Source organism: Dichotomopilus funicola, assembly GCF_033296635.1.
Source record: "Dichotomopilus funicola strain CBS 141.50 unplaced genomic scaffold C8A04scaffold_20, whole genome shotgun sequence".
Classification (NCBI taxonomy): domain Eukaryota; kingdom Fungi; phylum Ascomycota; class Sordariomycetes; order Sordariales; family Chaetomiaceae; genus Dichotomopilus; species Dichotomopilus funicola.
In genome coordinates this window covers 254965-274303 of record NW_026944041.1, presented here as the reverse complement: position 1 = coordinate 274303, position 19339 = coordinate 254965, and the positions used below count along the sequence as shown (strand labels likewise).

Here is a 19339-nt window from a genome sequence, read left to right as displayed (position 1 = left end):
CGACTGGCGAAAAGATGTTGCCGATGGTGGTTCAGGGCTCGGGGAGAAAGACGGGCGGATACATCATAGGCTCTTCGAAGGTTTCAACTTTCAAGCGCTTGAACATTCGACATCACGCTCCTCTGGCGCGGTGCCAGTGGTTTCAGACTTTCAATGGGATTATGGGAGTTTGGCCACAATGATCATGGACTGAGCGGTCGATTCGACTGGATTGGGGGTTCAATGGTATTCCAGGAAGTCCCAAGCAGTAGCTTATCGTCGGAGACTAATACATTATGATTAAACCGAGCGAGGGGGTCATTATAGAAACTGACAACAAAGCTTGAGAGTGACCGTGAAACCGTGATTAACCATTGGTTTCACCATACCTTGCCAGCTTGCCTTAAATCTCAACGATATGTTCCTCTAAGCAGACTTTGCTCAAGATATTACAGCCATTCCTGTCTGCCCTAAAAACAACAAACCCCCTCCAGAAAAACACAAAAAAACAAACACCAAGGCCACAAAACTTAAACCAGTGTGATGCGTCAGCCGCGAATCGAACGCGGGGCCCATCGATGGCAACGATGGATTTTACCACTAAACCACTGACGCTCCGAATTAGGATAAAAACTTCTTCCCAATGCGACCTTATATTAAGGGGTGGATAAGGTGGGGTGGTATCCTCAGCCCTCGCACAAACCAACCCCTGAATGCCGCATGAATCTCGACCCGGTCTGGTCTGTGTGGAGAATTGATGGAATTACTCCGTAAGATGTGTTGGAGAAAAGAGGGTTAATTGTAAGGCCCAGCGAGCAATGAAGGTTGAGAACTACCATCTTGAAAATACACACATCGAACTCGAGAAATAACTGGGTTCGAAACCTTACACAGGATGTTCTTCAACTTCTTCTCTTAAACTCTCGATTTCATGGTCTGATTACTCGACCGATATTTGACATTTTACTTTGCTTTAATTATCGACGATGATATGAGAGCAGAGGATGAGCTCACCGGATCATAACTCCAACCCAAACTGCGATAGATGACCCTTGTCCACAAATGAATCAAGGAACGACAAAACATGCTACACTAGTACACTTGGGCCGAAAAACCTGCAAAAGCCTTCCTCTCTTGCTGGGCACGGCTCCCCATGGGTCGAGGATGGGGTTTGTGTACGCGGCACGGGGAGTAGACGAGCACGCGGGGTTAGGACTGAGTTAGGAAATGAAATAGGAATTGGTTATGATCTTGGCCAGTCTGTATAATTGAACCCGAGAGACTCTCCTGCTAACTAATGGTCTTCACCTTCCTAATCATTCCACCCTGTCTACCCCCTGCGAAAACGCACCGCGCGTACGGTCGGGTCACGTACAGCACGGCAGACAAGCATGTCGAAAGCGGCAGTGTCAAGGCGTATCAGCCGTTGCAAATCAACTTCAGGGGAGCGCGGCCTCGGGCGATTGGGAGCCATGATTGCAAGATCAACCGGAAGACAACGACAGCGATCCTGAGAAGTTTTAGACAATCTGTGGATAACGGGGAAGATAGATTTTTCCGCGGGTGGAAAGGGCACTTACGATCTTCAGGACATCGAGTGAGGGTGATGACTCCGGTTGAAGGGAAACAGGCTTGATTGAGGGCGTTGTCCTGGACTTCTTCGCCAGGAGTTGGCACAACACGCCGTTCCTTGTGGATGGAAATATTGAGACCCTCAGCGTAGGCGATAAGCTCTGCTGCGGAAACTCGGTTCCGAAGACACCGTGTGCTTCCCAAGTGGATTCGGTGGGCGATGGTCGCTTTGTTGGCTCGGCTGAAGATGATGGGATTAGGTTGGCGGTGAAGATGGGAGGGTATGAGACGGATGCATTAGAATTCGGCTTGGTTTGTTGCAGTTCGGCCGACTCGCAGTCTACCAGCACGCCGAAAATCCCGGGTGATTGGTACACAAGAGTGAAGGGAGAAGCACTCGTCAGGTCTATGTGCTTTTGCGGCGGATGCGCAAGGGGCCGTGTAAAATTGTGCGGCAACGGTGGCCTGAAGGGATTGATTGGTACACAAGAGTGAAAGGAGACTTATATGAAGGGGAAACGGAGAGTTTGAAATGCTTTCACTGTCATTTTTGAGGATGGTGTCGGCTTATATCGTGTTTTTCGGATACAGGGGCTTATATCGTGTTTTTCGGATACAGGAGGCGGCTTCCGTGGGGCGGAAGAGTACCTATGTTCACTATGTGGAAGTGATTACCTCGACAGCATGAACGGGGCCGAGGGAAGGTGGGTTGCCGTTATCAAGGTTTGTTCGGCAGCCGAGACTGCTCTGTCAGCGAAGCAGTTACCTCGGGACGTTGGAACTGATTGTATTTTTAGCCTGAAGGCGATGGTTTAACTGTAGAAATGTGCCCTTTAAGGGGAAGGAGCGTCCAGAGTTGTTTTCCTAGCCATTGATTCATTTCAATGGCAAGAGGCCTACTACCGCATCCTTTGTCACCCACTGGTGGCAGCTTCAACAACAACAAGATCATAACTACACCCTTCTCTATAGAAGCGAGCTGGTCATATTGACTAGGTATGAGTTAGGACTTTAACCTTACGCTAAGAAAAGAGTAAGTGCCTACGTTAGTAGCAAGTGGCAACCTAAGCGGATGTAAGACATGAAGATCTTATTGTAATTACTAATTAACTAAGGGTTCACAGAGTTAGACAATGCAACATACAGTCAGAGACAAACGAAACCTTATAATTCAATCTCCATCGGATATTTCCATCGGATCTCCGACGTCTACATCCTCAGGGCCTGCGTTATCTGCATCTCCGCCATATCCTCCCATAACTACATCCTGATTTCCGGCTCCAGCAATATCCTTTTCAGCTGCTTTATCTGAGCTCTCATCGCTACCCAGGAACTCTTCTCTGCACAAAGGACACCTTGGCGGCGGCCCCTCCGCGACCGAATTGGGGGCAAAAGCGGTTACATCATCCGATATCGCCCGACCAAATTTTAGCAGACACACCGCGCCGCACCAATGGCCCCTCCCCTTCTCGTAACAAACCAGGTTCTGCCACGGCCGCGAGGAGTACTGGGTCGACGGCAGGTGCTCGTCAAACGTCTCGAAGCAGATAGGACATGTGTCGTCACCGGCTCGGCGCAGCGCGTCAAACTCAGCCTCCGTGGCCTCCTTGTGGTTGTCTCGGATCAGCCAGTACCGATAGACCTCGTGATGGATGTAGCTGGTCGCCGCGTCGGCAAAGGGGTGTTCAAAATCCCTGGCCTCAATGAATGGCTTGGTGGTTTCCCTGACCCACTCCGTCACAGCTGTGGGGTGCTCGTTGACCGTCTCATTGATACACCGGGCAAAGTCGACGGGATCCGGCGCCGGCAAGGGCGACTCCTGGGAGTACGGGCTTGGGCGGGGGTCGAACCGGACCACGAGGCCCGCGAAGACGGCGAGGATGTCGCGCGCGCGGGATAGGCTGATCCCGATGTCATGGACCAGGATGAGGCGCGCCCACGTGAGAAGCTCACCGCGGGCAGTTTGCTCCAATGGGTGGTTGTATAGACCGCTTGGGGCCCGAGCCTTCCCCTCGCTCCGGCAGCGGTTGAGAAGGGCATCACAGTCGCGGGTGAGGGTATAGTACCGAAACACCCGACTTGACATGCTTGGACGTATTATCTCTAGCACAGGCAGGCTGGTGACGGCCTTGAAACGCTCATCTCGCTCGATGGCCGCCTGCAAGGCCTTTTGTCGCGCAAAGACGACCTCCTGGTGTCGAAGGGCGGGTCTTAGGTCTTGGGCCAAGCCCCCATTTCCATCCGCCATCAGGGCAGCAAAAGCCTCGTTGGCCAGCTTGCGCCGGATGTGGCTCGCCCAGTTGTTGAGAAACGGTTTCTTTGTGAGACGGCAGGAGCATCCACTCGAGGGAAATGCGAAGCCCATGCCATCGTCCTCGCCGCCCTGTTCGTCTAGTGGATAATCGTCGCGCGGCAGCAACCGCGATGGACTGGGGTGAAACGCGGTCGCTCTGCAAACCAGCTCATTGAAAAGATACACCATATCATCGGCCATCTCTAATAACTGGAGTTCCTCATCGTCGTCGTCCCACCCTGACGGTACGATCGCCGCGTCGGGGAGAGCTTCACAAAGGCTGCTAAGACGGGAAAACATACGCGTATACAACCAAATCAGCAGGCTATTACAGTACTCCATCGCAAAGTTTCCCCCCGACCTCGCCATTCGGGAAAACTCAAAGTAGACCCGCCGCCTCTTAGTAGCCATCGGGCCGTCATCATCGGGTTCTTGGGAGCCTTGCGGGTTTGTTCCAACTTTGACAGGCTCGCGCAGAGGCACGTCACCCTCGCCTGTGCAATCGGGACACCGTTCACGATTGTCGTCCTCCTGGGCGGTATCTGTGGGGGTATAGTACCATTCTTCGCGAAATTCTAGGTTCTCTTCTTGAAAGCAAAGTGGCAGGTTGTCGTCCGCGATAGTTCCAGATATGAGGTGGTCGATATTGAAGGTTGGGTTGCTACACTTGATCAAGTACTCACATGTGTGATATACGCCTGGAGCGCACAAGAAGCGCCGTTTTAGTTTTATACACATGGTCGATCCCACTTACTCGACGTCTTGGTTAATCTGTTAATTAGTGATAGTGTCTTACTTTCACAAAAGCGACTGATCCGTCGCCGTTTGTGTTAATTAATCCGAGTATGAGTTGTCCTCTCGGGATCCTGTTGTAATTCCGGTGCGTTAGCTATCCGCCCAAACGTCGAGGAGGAAATTACCGTATGCTGGTATCTTGAGGCGAAATGTTGACGGATTAGTAGGAGTCTTTTCAAGGCCATTTTAAGACAAAATGGGGTTAGCATGGTGCTTAAGTAGTATATGTACATAGTTCTCTAGGGTATCTGAACAAACCCCTTGCTCACCTTAAGACTTGAGAACAATGGAACAATGAAACAAGGTGAACCTCGCTCTTGAGAAACAAGGAGGCCTAGTTATAGCGGTCTTTTTTTTCCCTTGTTACCAAAAACAGATCATCATTGGCTTCGTGTTTGGTCCTCGGGTCTTTGAGCCATTCCCCGTGGTCACTCCCTCGAGGCAAACCGACTGTTCAGACCATGATCAGAGTGGTCATGATAAAGGCCGCTATTTTACTTGTGATCAAGTTGCTCAAAAACTTCTAGCCACAAGTGGAGCTGAGAATTAGGCGAAAACAAAATAAAATAAAAAACGATGGTAAATAAAATTTCTCCGTTGTTTAACTCTAATGCATGTTTACCGCGCCAGGGGCAGTCAGGGGAAAGCAGATAATCACGGGCGGGGGTTAGGGTTGGTTGTGCGATGTCACGAATACCCCTACTTGGAATGCAACCAACACCCTGCTGTGGGCAATGGCTATGATTTTAGGACTTTCGATTTATCACTAGTTATTTGAACCGGCTCGCCCTAAACGCAAAGCTTTCAAACCATCTGGCTCATAACGCCCAAAGTCCCGCTACCTGAGACCTTCATCCATATACTCCGACATTGCAGGGGCCAAGATTCCTGCACATCAACCAAACCTTCCCTGTACATGTTGTACATACCAAGACCAACGCTATCAAACAACGCAAAAGACTTCCCATTCATGTCTTTTCTCGTCTCAGGCCAGATACCGATACGCGGAGATATCGCTGCCTTCGACTCTCTCCAAGTACTCCCGGGTAAGCAGATCCTCGATCCGCTTCTTGATCATCGAAACTTCAGGCTTGAAGCGACCAGCAAGCTGCCCGATGACCTCGGTAGTGAGTTGAGTGTGCGATAGCTCCTTACGTTGCCTACAAGAAATTCTAGTCAGCTCACGTTTTCTGAAGGGGGAGGAAGAAAAAAGGGGCAAAACTAACTTCATAATCCGCACAATCGCGGCATCCACCACATGGGCCCTGGTCTGGTCGTTCTTGCGTTCGGTCTCTTTGCGCTCGTCGTTGTCCTCAACCTTGGAGGTGCTGCTAATAACGGGCGCCTTGATCTTGATGGTCTTGCTGACAAACTGGGCGTTGAAGGCAAACTTATCAGTCGGCTTGACATTCTTGGACATTGGCTCCTTGGCGAGCACCCGCGACTTGGGCGGGATGGAGAGTGATCCCAACGTGCGGATGAGGTCAGAGGGGGGGATATTAGTTTTGGCCTGAATCTCTTCAAATGACAAGCTCGCGTCGTCGGCGAAACCGTTGAACAACTCCAGCACAATCATGCCGTAAGTCGAGACGTTGAGTTCATACCGGCGCTCCTTGCTGAGCGGCCCACTCTCCTTGCCGGGTATTTTGGGAAACACACATTTGACGTCGGCGCTTCCCGCTGAGGCCACCCAGGATAGAACGCGGCCACTGCGGTCTTTCAGGTAATACTTAAAGAAGCTTTCCTGAAGTCGCTTGATGGCTGGTGGGAAGATGCATTCCGCTCGGGCACTGCCATCTTCTTGAGCTGCGGTGCGATTCATAACCTCGGGTGGCCAGTTGTTCGTGGTCAACACGTGGATACCAAGGTCCGATTTGACATCGGCATCGCCCAAATTCCGGACGTGATCCCGGTAATTTTCTGTGAGGTCCTTCGACAGCTCCATGTCCTTGAACATGCCCTCAAATTTTGTGGTGAAGTGGTTACCCAGCTCCCCCCTCATCCTGCGAACGAGTTCCTTCTCGATGTGAATTTCGGATTTGTTGTGCAGCAACCTCCTGGCGAGGTGCTTTTGGTGGTACCGCTCAAACATGTCGCGATCGGCGAGGTACCGGAGGAGAATGATAGCCTTTTGCAGGACCACCTCCACATCTTCGTCCGACTTGCCCTTGAGGCCCCGCTTGAGACTATCGTCAATGAAGAGCGACACGAACTCTGAACTCCTGTTGAACATGTTGATGAATTCAGAGAAGCTCTTCGTCACGGCGGACTGAAGAACTAGATCTTCATTGAAACATGTTTTCGACAGGTTGTCAAACTTGTCCTTCAGCTGCAGTACATCGTCTACCCACTTAATCGAGGCGGCCGTTTGTTGCGCCGCCGCACTCAGGGGCTGGATTTTGGCCTTTTCACCAGCTTCGGCTGGCTCTTCCGCCTCGGGGCCCGTCGCAGGCGCGGAGAAATCTGTGTTTTTAAGGGTCTGCTCAATTTCGAGACCCAAGTCCATCACACGACTCTGCAGAATCACCCTCAGAGCGTGTTTTGTCTTGTCAACTCTCGAGATAAGTTGGTAGAGTATCGACAAGTCATCGTGACGGTCGTTGTCAATCATACTCTTCAATCCACTCCCCTCCATGGCCAAAAAGTCGCCGAGCTTCGCGACAATCAATTCCTTCTCGACAACCAAGGCAATCTTGTCCGTGGTTAGGATAGAAAGCGATGTGTCGCAGCGATCTTGCTCTTCGCGGAGCCGGCGTTGGGTGTGATGAAGCCATGCACTAGCGTTGCCCTCGCGGAGCAGTTTCTCGCACTCATTTTTGTAAAACCCCTGACTCGCACTGAGGAAACGAGGCTCGAAAACGGTCAAGTAAAGCTTCGCATTTTCCAGCTCGTCATCGGTTTCGTACAGAGCTTCCAGCATTGATGTTATCTGGCGGAGCAAATTCCGATCGATGATGTCGCCATCCCTCTCCATGTTGATCAGGTCCAAGACCACAGCGTTCAAAACGTCAAAAATGACGAACGGCTGATTGAGCTGTTCTGAAGCCTCGCCCAATGTATTCCGCAAGATGTGGTCTCTGAACAACCCGATCGTGGCCGCAAATATGGATGGTCGTCTCGACTCAGCGACGTATGTTCGTTCGAGATACATGAGGATGTCGGCGACCATGTTCATCGACATATTGTGGTCCTCCCATGTGCTGCGAATCCCTCTCAGAAACCGCTCGCCTGTTTGGCGTCGTTCGTGCGCGCTGGACCCAGGTACCTGGAGCAGCGCGATGCTGATTAGATTTGCGGAGACCAGGTCTTCGATGGGTTTGAGGACGTGGTCGCGGAACCATTGTTCCTCGAATGTTTTGACATTGTTGTAGAGTAGCTCGCCTTTCTTTCGGAGGACGATCTTGTACGAAGCTCGGTAGAGGTGCTCGAACGAGAGTCTGCTGGCGTTCTTGTTGTGGATGTCGGTTAAAGCACCCTTGAGGATCTCCCAGCACGGCGTAAATTCGCTGTTCTCCTTATTCATAATTGGCTATAACCGTCAGAATACATAACCTCAAACAGCTAGTAGGGCCTTCCCAACAACCACGAAACCAGAACAACATTGGCCACCCGAGAAAGGCCGTCAAACGAGAGAGAAGGAGGGGGAGGGGGGGGTTCGCGTGGTAGGCGTACCTTCCGGATTGGCCGGATCTTGTTTGGCCGAGACGCCATTGTAACAATCGCCAACTATCGGCCACCGGTTTGAAGGAAAGGCCAAATGGATAACAGCAGTTAGGTTGGAGAGAACGAGGATGCGGGACGGGGTCGTTGAGCCGGTGCCGAGACGATGGACAAATGAGCGACGCCAGATGGGGGTTCGATCGTGAGGGTCGTGGTAAGGGGCGTTGGAACAAGAAGTCGTGCGGAACCCCTGTGGTTTATTATGAAAGGGTTCCGCTTTACTGGTAATCTAGGCACGGCGATGAATAAAGATTTAAGTTTAAAGCCTGCTGGGCAACAAACGGTGATAACCTCAAAGAACGGATTTCGCAGTCACCATCTTTGTTCAGTGCAGCTTCTTCGATTTGTTCGCGGTTTGTTTCAGGAGCAAGTAATGAAATGGAAAGGAAGAAGGGAACAATAATACGCCAGGAAGCTGACCCAACATCTCGGAACCTTAGGAGAAGCGCTTCGCACCCAAATAAGGTTCCGAGGCAAAGATGGGCGGGAACAACCCACCCCGATGGGCACGATGGCGGAGGTGCCTGGACTGGACTGAGCTGCAGCGCGTGTCCCCGCCTGCCCTGACTGCCCCTCTGGAGAGCTCACAATTTACAGGGGCTTTCTTATCTTATCGGGGGGTCCAACCCCGGCGCGTCTCGCGATCCTTATCGATAAGAACTTTTTGTTAGTGGCGGCGGCAAATGTTCGGATTTGCCGGAGAACCAAAGCAGCATTCAAGGGAGCTCCCGTTCACATGCCCGCCTTTTAGCAACCCATTACATGCAATACAAGCATTATTTTTCTTACTCGGCGATCACCACACATAACCTCTTCTGTGAAACATGGCGTGCCAACGACCTCTAGCCTCAATTCTCGGCATATCAAAGCTGTCATCGCCCGTATCGGCCAGAACCTCGACAGCTTTCCTTCGCCCAGCACGACGAGTCCCCAGGCCTCCCCCATCCGCAATGATCCGTCTTGCCCACAGCATCCCACGGCCATCGCCGTTCACTCAACCAGAACATCAACCCACATCCACAGCGACTACCCCCCCCTCATCTTCCTCAACACCATCCACAACACCAACATCAACAGCCCCCGGATCCCCAACACCATCATCACCAACAACCCCCAACATCCTCCAACAACCCCACTACGAACTCACCTTCACCTGCCGCCCCTGCAGCACCCGCTCGCGCCATCGCATCTCAAAGCAAGGCTACCACCACGGCACCGTCCTCGTCGCCTGCCCCGAGTGCAAGAACAAGCATGTAATCAGCGATCACCTGCGCATCTTCAGCGACGCTTCCGAGGCGCGCACGGTCGAGGAGATTCTGCGGGAAAAGGGAGAGACCATTCGGAAGGGGACCGTTGTTGTTGGTGGACAGGAAGGGGAAGGGGAAGGAGGAAGTGGGGATATGGAGTTTTGGGAGGATGGGTCGAGTAATCCGCGCCAGCCGTGGGAGGATCAGGCTGGGGTGAGGATTGGAGGGTGGGGGAAGAAGGAAGGGGACGCGGAAGTGGATGAGAATGCCGCGCCTGGATCAACGTTTAAGAGTGTAAAGCCGGGGGATAGGTGACAAGGGGGTAGGAGATGGGACTCAGATGATGACGAAACGGCGATGATTGGGCATATCAGGATGGATGCGGCTAGATGGCTGGGCATGTTTTGGCCATGGCCAATGCTCATGCAAAATTAATTTGTAACAAAAAAGGCAAACCGACCGGCCCTATATAATCAAGAACTCCCACTGACCTACTTGGTCAAATCCATGAAAACACCCAACATCCACACCTTTGCCCGACAGATTCACCCACATCTCGTTAACTCTGCAGGAAATTCCGCCGATGCTCCCTTTGCTCCTGCCCGCGCACCTTTCTCTTCTCCTTCTTCTTCTCAAACTTCTTGCGCTTCTCGCGCCCATACCGATCCGGCGCCGTCAGCGCCTCAATCTTGCGCTTGCTCGACCGTTGCTCGCGCCGCTCACGGATATGCTCACCCACCGCCACCAAAGCCCGCGTGTACTCCGCGCTCCCCAACCGCCGCTGCAGTGTCTCCATAGTCGTCTGCGCCTTGGCCTTGAGCGTCTCATAGCGTGCCTTAAAGACATCGTTGAGCGAAAAAGGCTGCCGGATGGAAGGGTCTGTCAGGTTGCGCAGAGGGCGGAGGATAGTCTTGGCGGATGCGAGTAATGTGGCGGTTGGTGTCTTGAGGGAGAATGTCTCGAGAAGGTCGATGGCGGCAAGCTTGCTAACAAGCATTTCGGGCTTGGGCTGTCGCTCCCTGCGGATGATGGAGGCCAGCTTCCAGAACATGTATTTGATGTCGGCGTGTTGGGCCTTTTCTTTGGCGTCGTTGTCTTCGTTTTCTTCATCTTCGTCACCCTCTTCCTCGACCTCTTCTTCGCCTTCCTCCCCCTCTTTAGCTGGCTTCTCAGTTTCGAGGTAGCCGCCCAAGAACGTGATTATTTGCACCGCCTCTTGTGCCAGCCCCTCATCGACTTCGGGTGCGGAGAGAATTCCGAGCGACAGCCTCACCAGGTCGGTCACCTCATCCGCGCCAAGCTCCAAGCCATAGGACCCGGAAAGGGGCAGTGTTTGGCCCTTGGCGGCATTTCGAGCAAAGTCCGCCAAGTACATGCTCAGTAGTTTGATGGAAGTGACCTTAACTGTGGTGTGCGAGTGCGCTAGGCAAGTTTGTATTTCGGACCACAGTTCATCTGCCTCCGGAGCGAGCACCTTCTGCGGATGTTTCTGCACCAGTGTCTGAACTGCAGTCAACGCAATGTTGGCTAGCTCCCAGTCCGCTTCAAGCGCCTCCTCGTCGCCCAGCACGCTGACCAGCTTGCTCGTGATGAGAATAAGGTCTTTGTTGTCGTTGGCGCTCGGCTCTCGGCCCCCGAAGTAGAGCCCGAAGGCGTGTAGAGCAAGCTTCAGCACCGCCGGGTTTGCATCCTGTCCCACCCATGATCGCAGCAGCGTCATGAACTTGGTCAAGCGCTCCCTGTCTGACACTCGGAACACCTCCTTGATCAATTCCCCGGCCGCGAGTCGACACTTCTCGCTGTCGTCATTTGCCAGCACAAACACCAGCGGGATGAAGCAAGTCGCGGCGACTTCCTGGGTGAATTCGTCCGCCGACTTCTTCAGAAGCAGATTGATAACCTCCATGACTGACAGCCGGCCGCCCTCGCGCTCGTATTTGAGGTTGGCAACGATAAACTTGAGCTGCTTCTCCCACCGGTTCCGCTTCTGAGGGTACTCGCGCAGGAACTGGAAGAAGGCGCCGCGAGCCAGGTCGCGGGTATCCTTGTCGTCGTTGGTGATCATCACGGTACCGACGTGGTCCAGCGTGTCGTACACTGAGGCAGTCTCGAGCTTGCGATCTAGAACGGACCGCAGGAAATTGAAGGTGACATGCCGGTACATGGGCTCCGTCAGGTCGTCCTTGAGTTTGCTAAGTAGCATGTCCAATGCAGCGTCCCTCATAGGAATCTCGCGACGGTCGCGAAGAATGACTGAGATGAGCTTGAGTGCGGATTGAGAGATATCTGAGGTGGTTGTTGGCGACATGGAGATGGCCTTAATAGCTTCCTTGTGAGCAACCTTGTATAGCCCGCTCGAGTCCCCGTTTTTGAACGGCACCTTGGCCAAAACAGGGAGAAGCTTGAAGGCTGCGATCTTGACCTCTTCCTCGGCTGATAGGACAGCATCGCCAAGGATTGGCAAGAACCCTGCGATATTGCTCGGTGTGCGAAGACCGTCGTGCTTCTTCCACACAGACCGCAGGATATCGATGGCGAACCGGACAAGCTTGTAGGTGTGTCTGCTGGTGACGCCGCCGTCACTCTTCTTGGCAGCCTTCTGAACTATGTATCTCTTGAGACGAGGGTCAACCTTGGGCTCGGCATGGGGCTTTTGGCTGTTGTACACTTCCTGGATCACCTCGTAGCAGAACACCAGGATCTGCTGTGACGCTGCGGCCGGATTCTCAAGAAGGCCCTTCGTGATGCGAGTGAGGAGTTCGTCGATCTTCCTAACCGTGCGTACGTCAAGCTTTTCAAGGAGCAAAGACTGGAGAGGCATGGTGAGATCACCAAGACGGATGATAGAGGCTGTCTTGGAAATAAGCTCCATGGAATCTTGGCTTTTACTGCTCTTCACCTCCTTCATTTGGCTCACGTATTCCGCAGCGTCCTTCTCCTGGCCAGCAACACCAAAGATATCGTCCATGATGACGGCCATGATAGAGGACAGGCAGTAATCCAGGTCACCTTGATCAAAGGTTGGGATGGCGACTAACAGAATCGAGTGCAGTGTGTATGAGAGAACATGCAGCTGATGACCCCTGACGAGAGCGCCGCGCAACTCTTTCAGAATGAACTCCAATTTTTCGGGGCCGAGGATGCCGGAAATCTTAGCCAGCGTGTCCCGGGCCATCTCGCGAGATTCCCAAGACTTGCTGCGGAGGATGTGGGAGATGTCGGTAAGCACACTGGGAAGTTTCTCGTCCAAGCGCTCTTGTGGAAGCAGGGTGAGCAGCTTCGCAATGATAACGCCCACGGGTACTCTGGCGCTGACCGTCGTCTCGTCCTTCTCGTGTATGTACTTGAGGAGCGTAGGCAAGAAGTTGTTGACGATTTCGGCACCGAGTTTCTCTTGATCTGGCAACGTCCTTGCAAGGCGGCGAAGGTCCGCGACCGCAATCCCACCGTCCACATCCATTGCATCGCCCGGTCCTTGCGAGACCGCCGTCGTCAGCGCATCGACTTCCTTCTCCAGTAGACGAATGACGCGCTTCTTCCAATCCGGTTTGGATTCAACGTAGGAAATAAATCTCCTGAGAATGGCACGGTACTGCTGCCATTCAAGCGACGCGGTTAAGACTGCGATGGTGTTTGTCGCTTGCGCGCTTAGGCCATGATCGTCGCCACCCTCGGGGCGGTCGAAGATGAAGTGCTCGAAGAGAGGAATGAAGAACTGGCTGATGTGTTTGCTCCGCAGCTCGCTCTTCTTGTTCGCCGCCTCGAGTAGACGGATGGCTTGCAGCTGTCTCGACACAGCCGGGCTGAGAACGTGGAAGAAAAACGCTTGATCCGAATCCTCTGAGACTGGTACTAGTGGAGCGAGGTCGGAAACAGGCTCCCACTGCGGCAGATGGGCAACCAAAAACCCGAACAGCCGCAGTATCTCGCGGCGGACAGTCTCCGAGGGCTCCCTTGCCCCAGCGTAGATAGCCGGCAGAATGGTAGTCGACAAAATTTCGACGAAGGTAGACTGTTGAGGCCCAGCCCAGGATTGTTCCGCAGCCGACACGAACTTGCAGAGCCCGTCGGCGGCGTTAGACGAGAGCACCCCGAACTCTTCATCCTGCTGTATGTAATAAAGAAGGTTGTGGATCAGAGGCATCCATTGGTCAATTGTAAAAGGGGTTTCTCGGTCCTTCGTGATTGCATTTAACGCCGAAAGCCGAGTGTTGTAGTCCGGTTGGTCCAGGCGGCGTTGGGCGTACGAGTTGAGGTCACGACAAATATCAGCCACCTCCTTTGCCCAAGCCTCTCGTGAAGCAAACACCTCCAAAACCTCGGCAAGTGTCTGCCGGTTCTGTTGGTCTTTAAAAAACCCAAATAAGGACGCGATGGTGGCGTACACCTTGCTCTTCAGCTCAGAATTGCTCTGGAGATCCTCCAAAACGATGAACTTCTTCAGGATGAGCAAGATTGATCCCTTGATTTTGGGGTTGACCTTGCGTAATGGTTGGTTGAGCAGGAACGTAGAGATCTCAACCATGTCCTGAACACTCGTCGAGGTCTCCACGACAGACGAGATGGCAACAACCGTGTCCACCGCCGTTCCTAGCAGGTTTCGCCCAATCTCAGGTTGGTTGCGGAGCAAGGAGCTGATTTCCTTGAGAATGAGGTTAACATTGGGGTCTAGCAGGTCCGACTTGATCAAGTCATTGAACTCCGATTCGACAGCAGGGGCTTCCGCCAGATGAATTAGGCCTTTGAGGATATCGAGTGCATGTATCTTGACCTCATCCCTAGCCTTCTCAATCCCTAGTGTCTCAACGATTTTCGGCAACACTCTCTTGTCGGTGGAAAGAAACAGAGCGGCCTTGGGAAGGGTAGCCCACGTGCCAAGGAGCCTCCAAGTCGCCGACACACCCTGAGTGGTCTCGGCCGGAAGTCTGTCGATCTTGGGGGCGATGACTTCGTTGACAATGGCCTTCTCATACGGAGACCAATCAAACCCAGGAGCGTTTTGAAAGAGTTTGCACAACGACTTCAAACCCGTTGTCCGCACAACCTTGAACAAGGACGAGTTCTGGACCTGATCTGTTTCCTCAGATTCTTGGTCTTCGGCCCCTGCACCCAGCTGTCGACAGGCAAAGATGAGACAGTAAAGGACAGCGTTGACCAAGGGCACCATGAACGACTCAACGCTCGCGCCGAGTTCATTGATCACGGATTCGATCATGTTTAGCAGACCGACCTGCTTCCGAACAGGGAGAGTTTCGTGGACAAACACGCTCTCGCGGAGGCCCTGGGAGTCAACGACTTTGATGCTGCGGAGGTCGCCAAGTGCAATGTCCAAGAAACTTCCCATGTCTTGGACATCGAGCTGCCGAATCACGGCCAATCGCGTGGCATGAAGGCCATGGCGGCCACTCGCCACACCCTTCTTTGAGATGGTTCGCCCATAGAGCAAGTGGAGGAGAACAGGCATGACATCTGGGCGGTGTTGAGGTTGAATCTGGTTGTCACCCTGAAACAGCACAGTGAGCTCATTCTTGAACCTCGCCTCGTCGAGAAGATACTCGAGATGCTCCTGGTATGGCTTGATGGCGTCGTTTTTCCAAGCAAGGATGGACTTAAGAGACTGTTTCTGTAAATCGACGTCGCCATTCGCCAGCAGCTTCAGCAGTGATTGATACACTCGCTGGCTCTGGTAGAGCACGCGCGGGTTGTTGAACTGCGCAAAAACACCAACAAGCGCCTTCCTATCAAGGAGGGACCAACTCCCCTCGGGCGATTCTTCGGCGTCATCCCCAGCGGTTTCGGACGATGCCGTTTCGCCATCCTCGGTAAACGAAAAGAGATATGGTACCAGTCTCCTCGACCGCTTTTCTGCCAGCACAGGCAAGGCAGCGAATGCCTTGAGCGCCTTGCTCCGTGCCCTTTCCAAATGTGACTCAACGATCTTCTGGCCGTCCTCAAACGCGCCAAGCATGTCTTGGGACGGGTCATCCATGACGCTTGTTGTGGCGGCGGCCGTCTCGCGAAGAGACATGAGGTTAAGACAGTCAAAGTTGGTGAGCGCCTTGTGGTTGTCTTCGCCAGGTGGTTTGTACGGTCCAGTCCATTGCGGTGCCGGCACCTCCAACCATTCGAAAGCAATGTCCGCCAATGCTTCCTCTCCCGGCTTGCTCTCAGCGACCTTCTTCATCGCCTCAATAGCATCATCCCAAACAGGGGACAAGGGCACCGTTGTCATTCCAAACAGATACGCCGGGATAGCACGCTTCAACCAGGAGTCCGACTCAATGTGAGAGTAGATTTGGCCAAGCTTGCGAAGATGGACGGCAATGGTCCGCACGCTCTGGAGGTTGAGGGGTAGTTCTTCAACCTGAATCATGTTCGCCAGGGCGGAGTTGGAGTCAGGGGTAAATTCCAAAATTTCCAAGATCTTCAGAGACGCGAGGCGAAGCTCGTGAGATGATGTCGAGAGGTTGTCGGTGAGACACTTCACTAGAGGATCTTCCTCTTCTTGCTGGCTATCACTGCTGCTTGTGCCTGGTGACCGTCGGAGTTTCTCGCTGACGATGCGTTCGTATTCAAGGAGAGCCTCCAGGAATGCTGGCGAACGACAAAACCGAGGCGCGGCCGCTCTGAGTAACGGTGCCAACGCTTGATCAACAGAGCCAGCGGCCGCACACATACGGAGATAGGCGCGGAAGCCATCGCTGAGAATGAAATTGGCCTCGTCGGTCGGAAGTGAGGAAGATGGCCGAAGGGCCAGCTTCAGCTTCTTAAGCAGCACCTCCGCTATCCTTGCGTTGGTTGAAGGGTGTACCGATGTCGATTCCAATATTCGAAGCCGCGCCGAGTATTTCGGCAAACACTTGTCCCTCCATGTTTCCGGGTCCTTCCCGAACCCACCACTTTCTGGGAAAGGAGTGTCACCCAGTCTGACAAATTTTGTGACAATCTGGTCCTGCCAGGATTGTGGGAGTTGGAATATCTCTTTCGTTCCCGGTGTGGGAAGTCCACCGGCCTCAACCATCCGCGGTAAAAGTACACAGAGCGTTTCCTCGTTGGTCCCTTGAGACCAATGGGCAACGATAAATCTGACCGCATTAGTAAGAATTCGAAGTTAAAAAGTAAGGTGAAACACACTTTTGAAAGTCTTTCATGAACAAGCCACGGAATCTCTCAGGATTCAGATCGGCCAAATATGAACAGAAGAGGATGTACCATCGCATCAACGGTTCCTTGACCATCGTCGCGTTAAATGAAGACAGAGAAGGAAGAATGGCATCAATGGGGGCCTGAGCCCACACAATGGCAGTGTTGACGATGATTCTTTGGAAGACCCGCGCTGCATTCATGGCTTCCAAACGTTCCTTCTGAGAAGAAATCGACCCGAGAAGTTGGCCCAAATCCTTCAAAAGCCCACTCCAGTCATGGATACGGGTGCCTTTCCGTACGCCAACCATAGTCCCCAAGATCAGGACAAATAATACGGAGCGCTGTCCAGCAGCCGCCTCAATTGCCTCCTCAGCCACCCTCGTCTCAATGGTCCGGAAGGTATCCACATTGGAATGGTGTATGATGCTGGTGAGTACGCCGCAGCAGACGTCTGTCCATACAGTGTGCTCGGGTAACTCCAGCTCCTTCTCAGGCACCTGCCGCAACACGGACGCATAAACCTCTGGCCCCGTCGAATGTATACCATCGCCCACCCCTTTTATTGCCTCGGCAAACATGGTCATAACACCTTGGCTGTACAACTCGAACTGCCTATTCCCAGCGACGCTTTCAAGATCTTGCCTGACGTGCTCGACAAATAATGGCAGAGCCTTGTCTTTGTGGCTGGGCGCCGCCGCCTTCTTGACTAGAAAGCTCATAGCCTCAGCGGCGAATCGCGCAATGTGCCCGGGGTTGCGCGCCTTGCCCATCAGCGGTGCGACAGCGTCATACGTAGCGCGAAGGTCGGGGACGAGTAGTCGCGACAGGTATTTGAAGAGGAACGCCAACGCGGCGAATGTCCACTCGATCACCTCAACGTCATGGACCTTGCCGGCAAGTTCCACAATGAGGGTGAGCGCGCGGGGGTAGTGTTTTTCGAAGCGGACGCCGAGATCGTGCGCAAATGCCGTCACCAGATCTAGGAGAGGCTCAAGGGCCTCTTTCTCGTGCTTCGCGATGTACTCGACCAGCAGGTCCATGATGCGGTCCTCATGGTAGAGAATCTGGGCGAGCGATTCTGTTAAAGGGTTGATTTGTCGCTTGAAGGCCATGTACGGTCGGGAGATGTTGAGCTCAGCCCATTTGTCCAGGCCATTGCGAAGATATGAAGTCGTCGCATCGAGGTCTTCGGCGTCGAGATCGTGGCGTCGGACTTTGCGGAGGGGGTCGAGGGAATGGAGTTTCGAGATTTTCGTGCTGAAGGACTCCCATCGGTGATTCTTTTGGTGGGGGGTCTTTTTAGACCCCCTCGTAGTCTTTATGATGCGGCCGGATGTTGCGGACGGCATGGTGGCGGCTTCCCAATTGCCGTTCGGTGCCGGCGTTGTCCTGTCCTGCGACGGCTTTCAGCCTTTCTTTCGATCGTTGGACAAGGCGCTGATGGGAACCGCTGCACATAATTTTTTTGGCCGAGGGAGCGCCAGCCGAGCTCAGATAAGACGATAAGAGCGGGGCCACCGCGCTTTCCGCGTCAGATATTCGAGTAAATGCATAGTTGGTTTATTACATTTTCATGCGTCAATCGGCAACTTCACGTTCTCAAAGCTATGCTTGCTTGCTCAAGCAGGAAGGAACGAAGCAAAAAGAGATGAAAGCGTTGGATCATGCACCTTCCCGCAAAGAACAAAAGGGTTTCTAGAGTAAAAAATGCTAGCAAGGACTTCACTTTTCCCACTCGACCTTAGAAATGGTGTCGTTTTCCAAATATCACCCAACCAAGGTGTCGACTTACACGCCTTCATCATCCCTTCGATAGAAACATAGCGTCAACTGGATCCCAGGCTTTGTAAGACGACTTTCCGTTGAGAATGTTTCGCCGCGAGCCCTACGTCCCGCCGGTAGCTCGGTTTCAAACAAAACCTCAGGCGACCACGACCGACGCTTCCACTCCCTTGGACAACGCCAATGGTACCGACAACACTAGCAGCATTGATAATCAAACGGCCAAAGGCAACTCCAACCAGGAGGCTGAAAACAGCCTCGACGATGACATAGCCACCTTCCTCCTCCCGCAAGCCCGCCGACAAACAAATATTGTCAACGCGACCACGGCCGCCGCCGAGAGCGCCAGCGCCCACAATCCGCACGGAGCTTCTCTCACGGCGAGATCGGCTGTCCAGCTTCCAATCCGAGCTCCCTACGCCACGCCCGACGGGCGGGTATACTACGTATGTAACCAGTGCAACCAGAGGTCCGGGTTCAAGTCCAACGAGATGCTGCGGTGCGTGAACTGCGGCGGGATGACGATGCTGAAACCGAGGGCGAAGACGTACGTTTATTGTGGAAATGACGGGCTGGCGTGTACAAACAGCTCAAACTAACTGTGATGCTTAGGATAGCTCAGTATTCCGCCAACTAAAACGCAGAAACAGCGCGGCGAGGGCCAGGGGGGACAACCAAGGTACTTGACTTCTAGCCTAGGCCAAGAAGCAAATTCAAGGAGGAAGGGCAAGGCAAAGCATAGCCGCGGTTGTACCTCCTTTAAGATAAATCCCAAGGTTCCGATTCGAGGTCCGAAAGGATATTT

At 53.2% G+C, this 19339-nt stretch overlaps 5 protein-coding genes and 1 non-coding gene across 6 annotated transcripts; 2 read left to right on the top strand and 4 right to left on the bottom strand.

The window, feature by feature from the left end:
• Nucleotides 1–523: 523 nt before the first annotated feature.
• C8A04DRAFT_t54 lies at nucleotides 524–594 on the bottom strand. The gene has a single exon. It is a non-coding gene; the product is annotated as a tRNA-Gly (tRNA).
• Nucleotides 595–2722: 2128 nt separating this feature from the next.
• Nucleotides 2723–4582, bottom strand: C8A04DRAFT_11105 (uncharacterized protein; the record flags this gene model as incomplete). The annotated part of the gene is made up of 1 exon (XM_062776837.1): nucleotides 2723–4582. One exon carries the CDS (start codon nucleotides 4580–4582, stop codon nucleotides 2723–2725), a length of 1860 nt encoding a protein of 619 aa, XP_062638263.1.
• A 1042-nt stretch (nucleotides 4583–5624) lies between these two features.
• Nucleotides 5625–8162, bottom strand: C8A04DRAFT_36251 (Cullin; the record flags this gene model as incomplete). The annotated part of the gene is made up of 2 exons (XM_062783457.1): nucleotides 5625–5799; nucleotides 5866–8162. The coding sequence occupies 2 exons, from the start codon at nucleotides 8160–8162 to the stop codon at nucleotides 5625–5627; spliced, it is 2472 nt and encodes an 823-aa protein (XP_062638262.1).
• A 1021-nt stretch (nucleotides 8163–9183) lies between these two features.
• On the top strand, nucleotides 9184–9921 carry C8A04DRAFT_11141 (DNL zinc finger-domain-containing protein; the record flags this gene model as incomplete). Its single annotated transcript, XM_062776852.1, has 1 exon — nucleotides 9184–9921. The coding sequence occupies one exon, from the start codon at nucleotides 9184–9186 to the stop codon at nucleotides 9919–9921; it is 738 nt and encodes a 245-aa protein (XP_062638261.1).
• A 244-nt stretch (nucleotides 9922–10165) lies between these two features.
• C8A04DRAFT_27387 (armadillo-type protein) lies at nucleotides 10166–18101 on the bottom strand (the record flags this gene model as incomplete). Its single annotated transcript, XM_062780278.1, has 2 exons — nucleotides 10166–16691; nucleotides 16741–18101. The coding sequence occupies 2 exons, from the start codon at nucleotides 18099–18101 to the stop codon at nucleotides 10166–10168; spliced, it is 7887 nt and encodes a 2628-aa protein (XP_062638260.1).
• Nucleotides 18102–18620: 519 nt separating this feature from the next.
• C8A04DRAFT_27386 (uncharacterized protein) lies at nucleotides 18621–19171 on the top strand (the record flags this gene model as incomplete). Its single annotated transcript, XM_062780277.1, has 2 exons — nucleotides 18621–19081; nucleotides 19147–19171. 2 exons carry the CDS (start codon nucleotides 18621–18623, stop codon nucleotides 19169–19171), a joined length of 486 nt encoding a protein of 161 aa, XP_062638259.1.
• Between the last annotated feature and the right edge of the window lie 168 nt (nucleotides 19172–19339).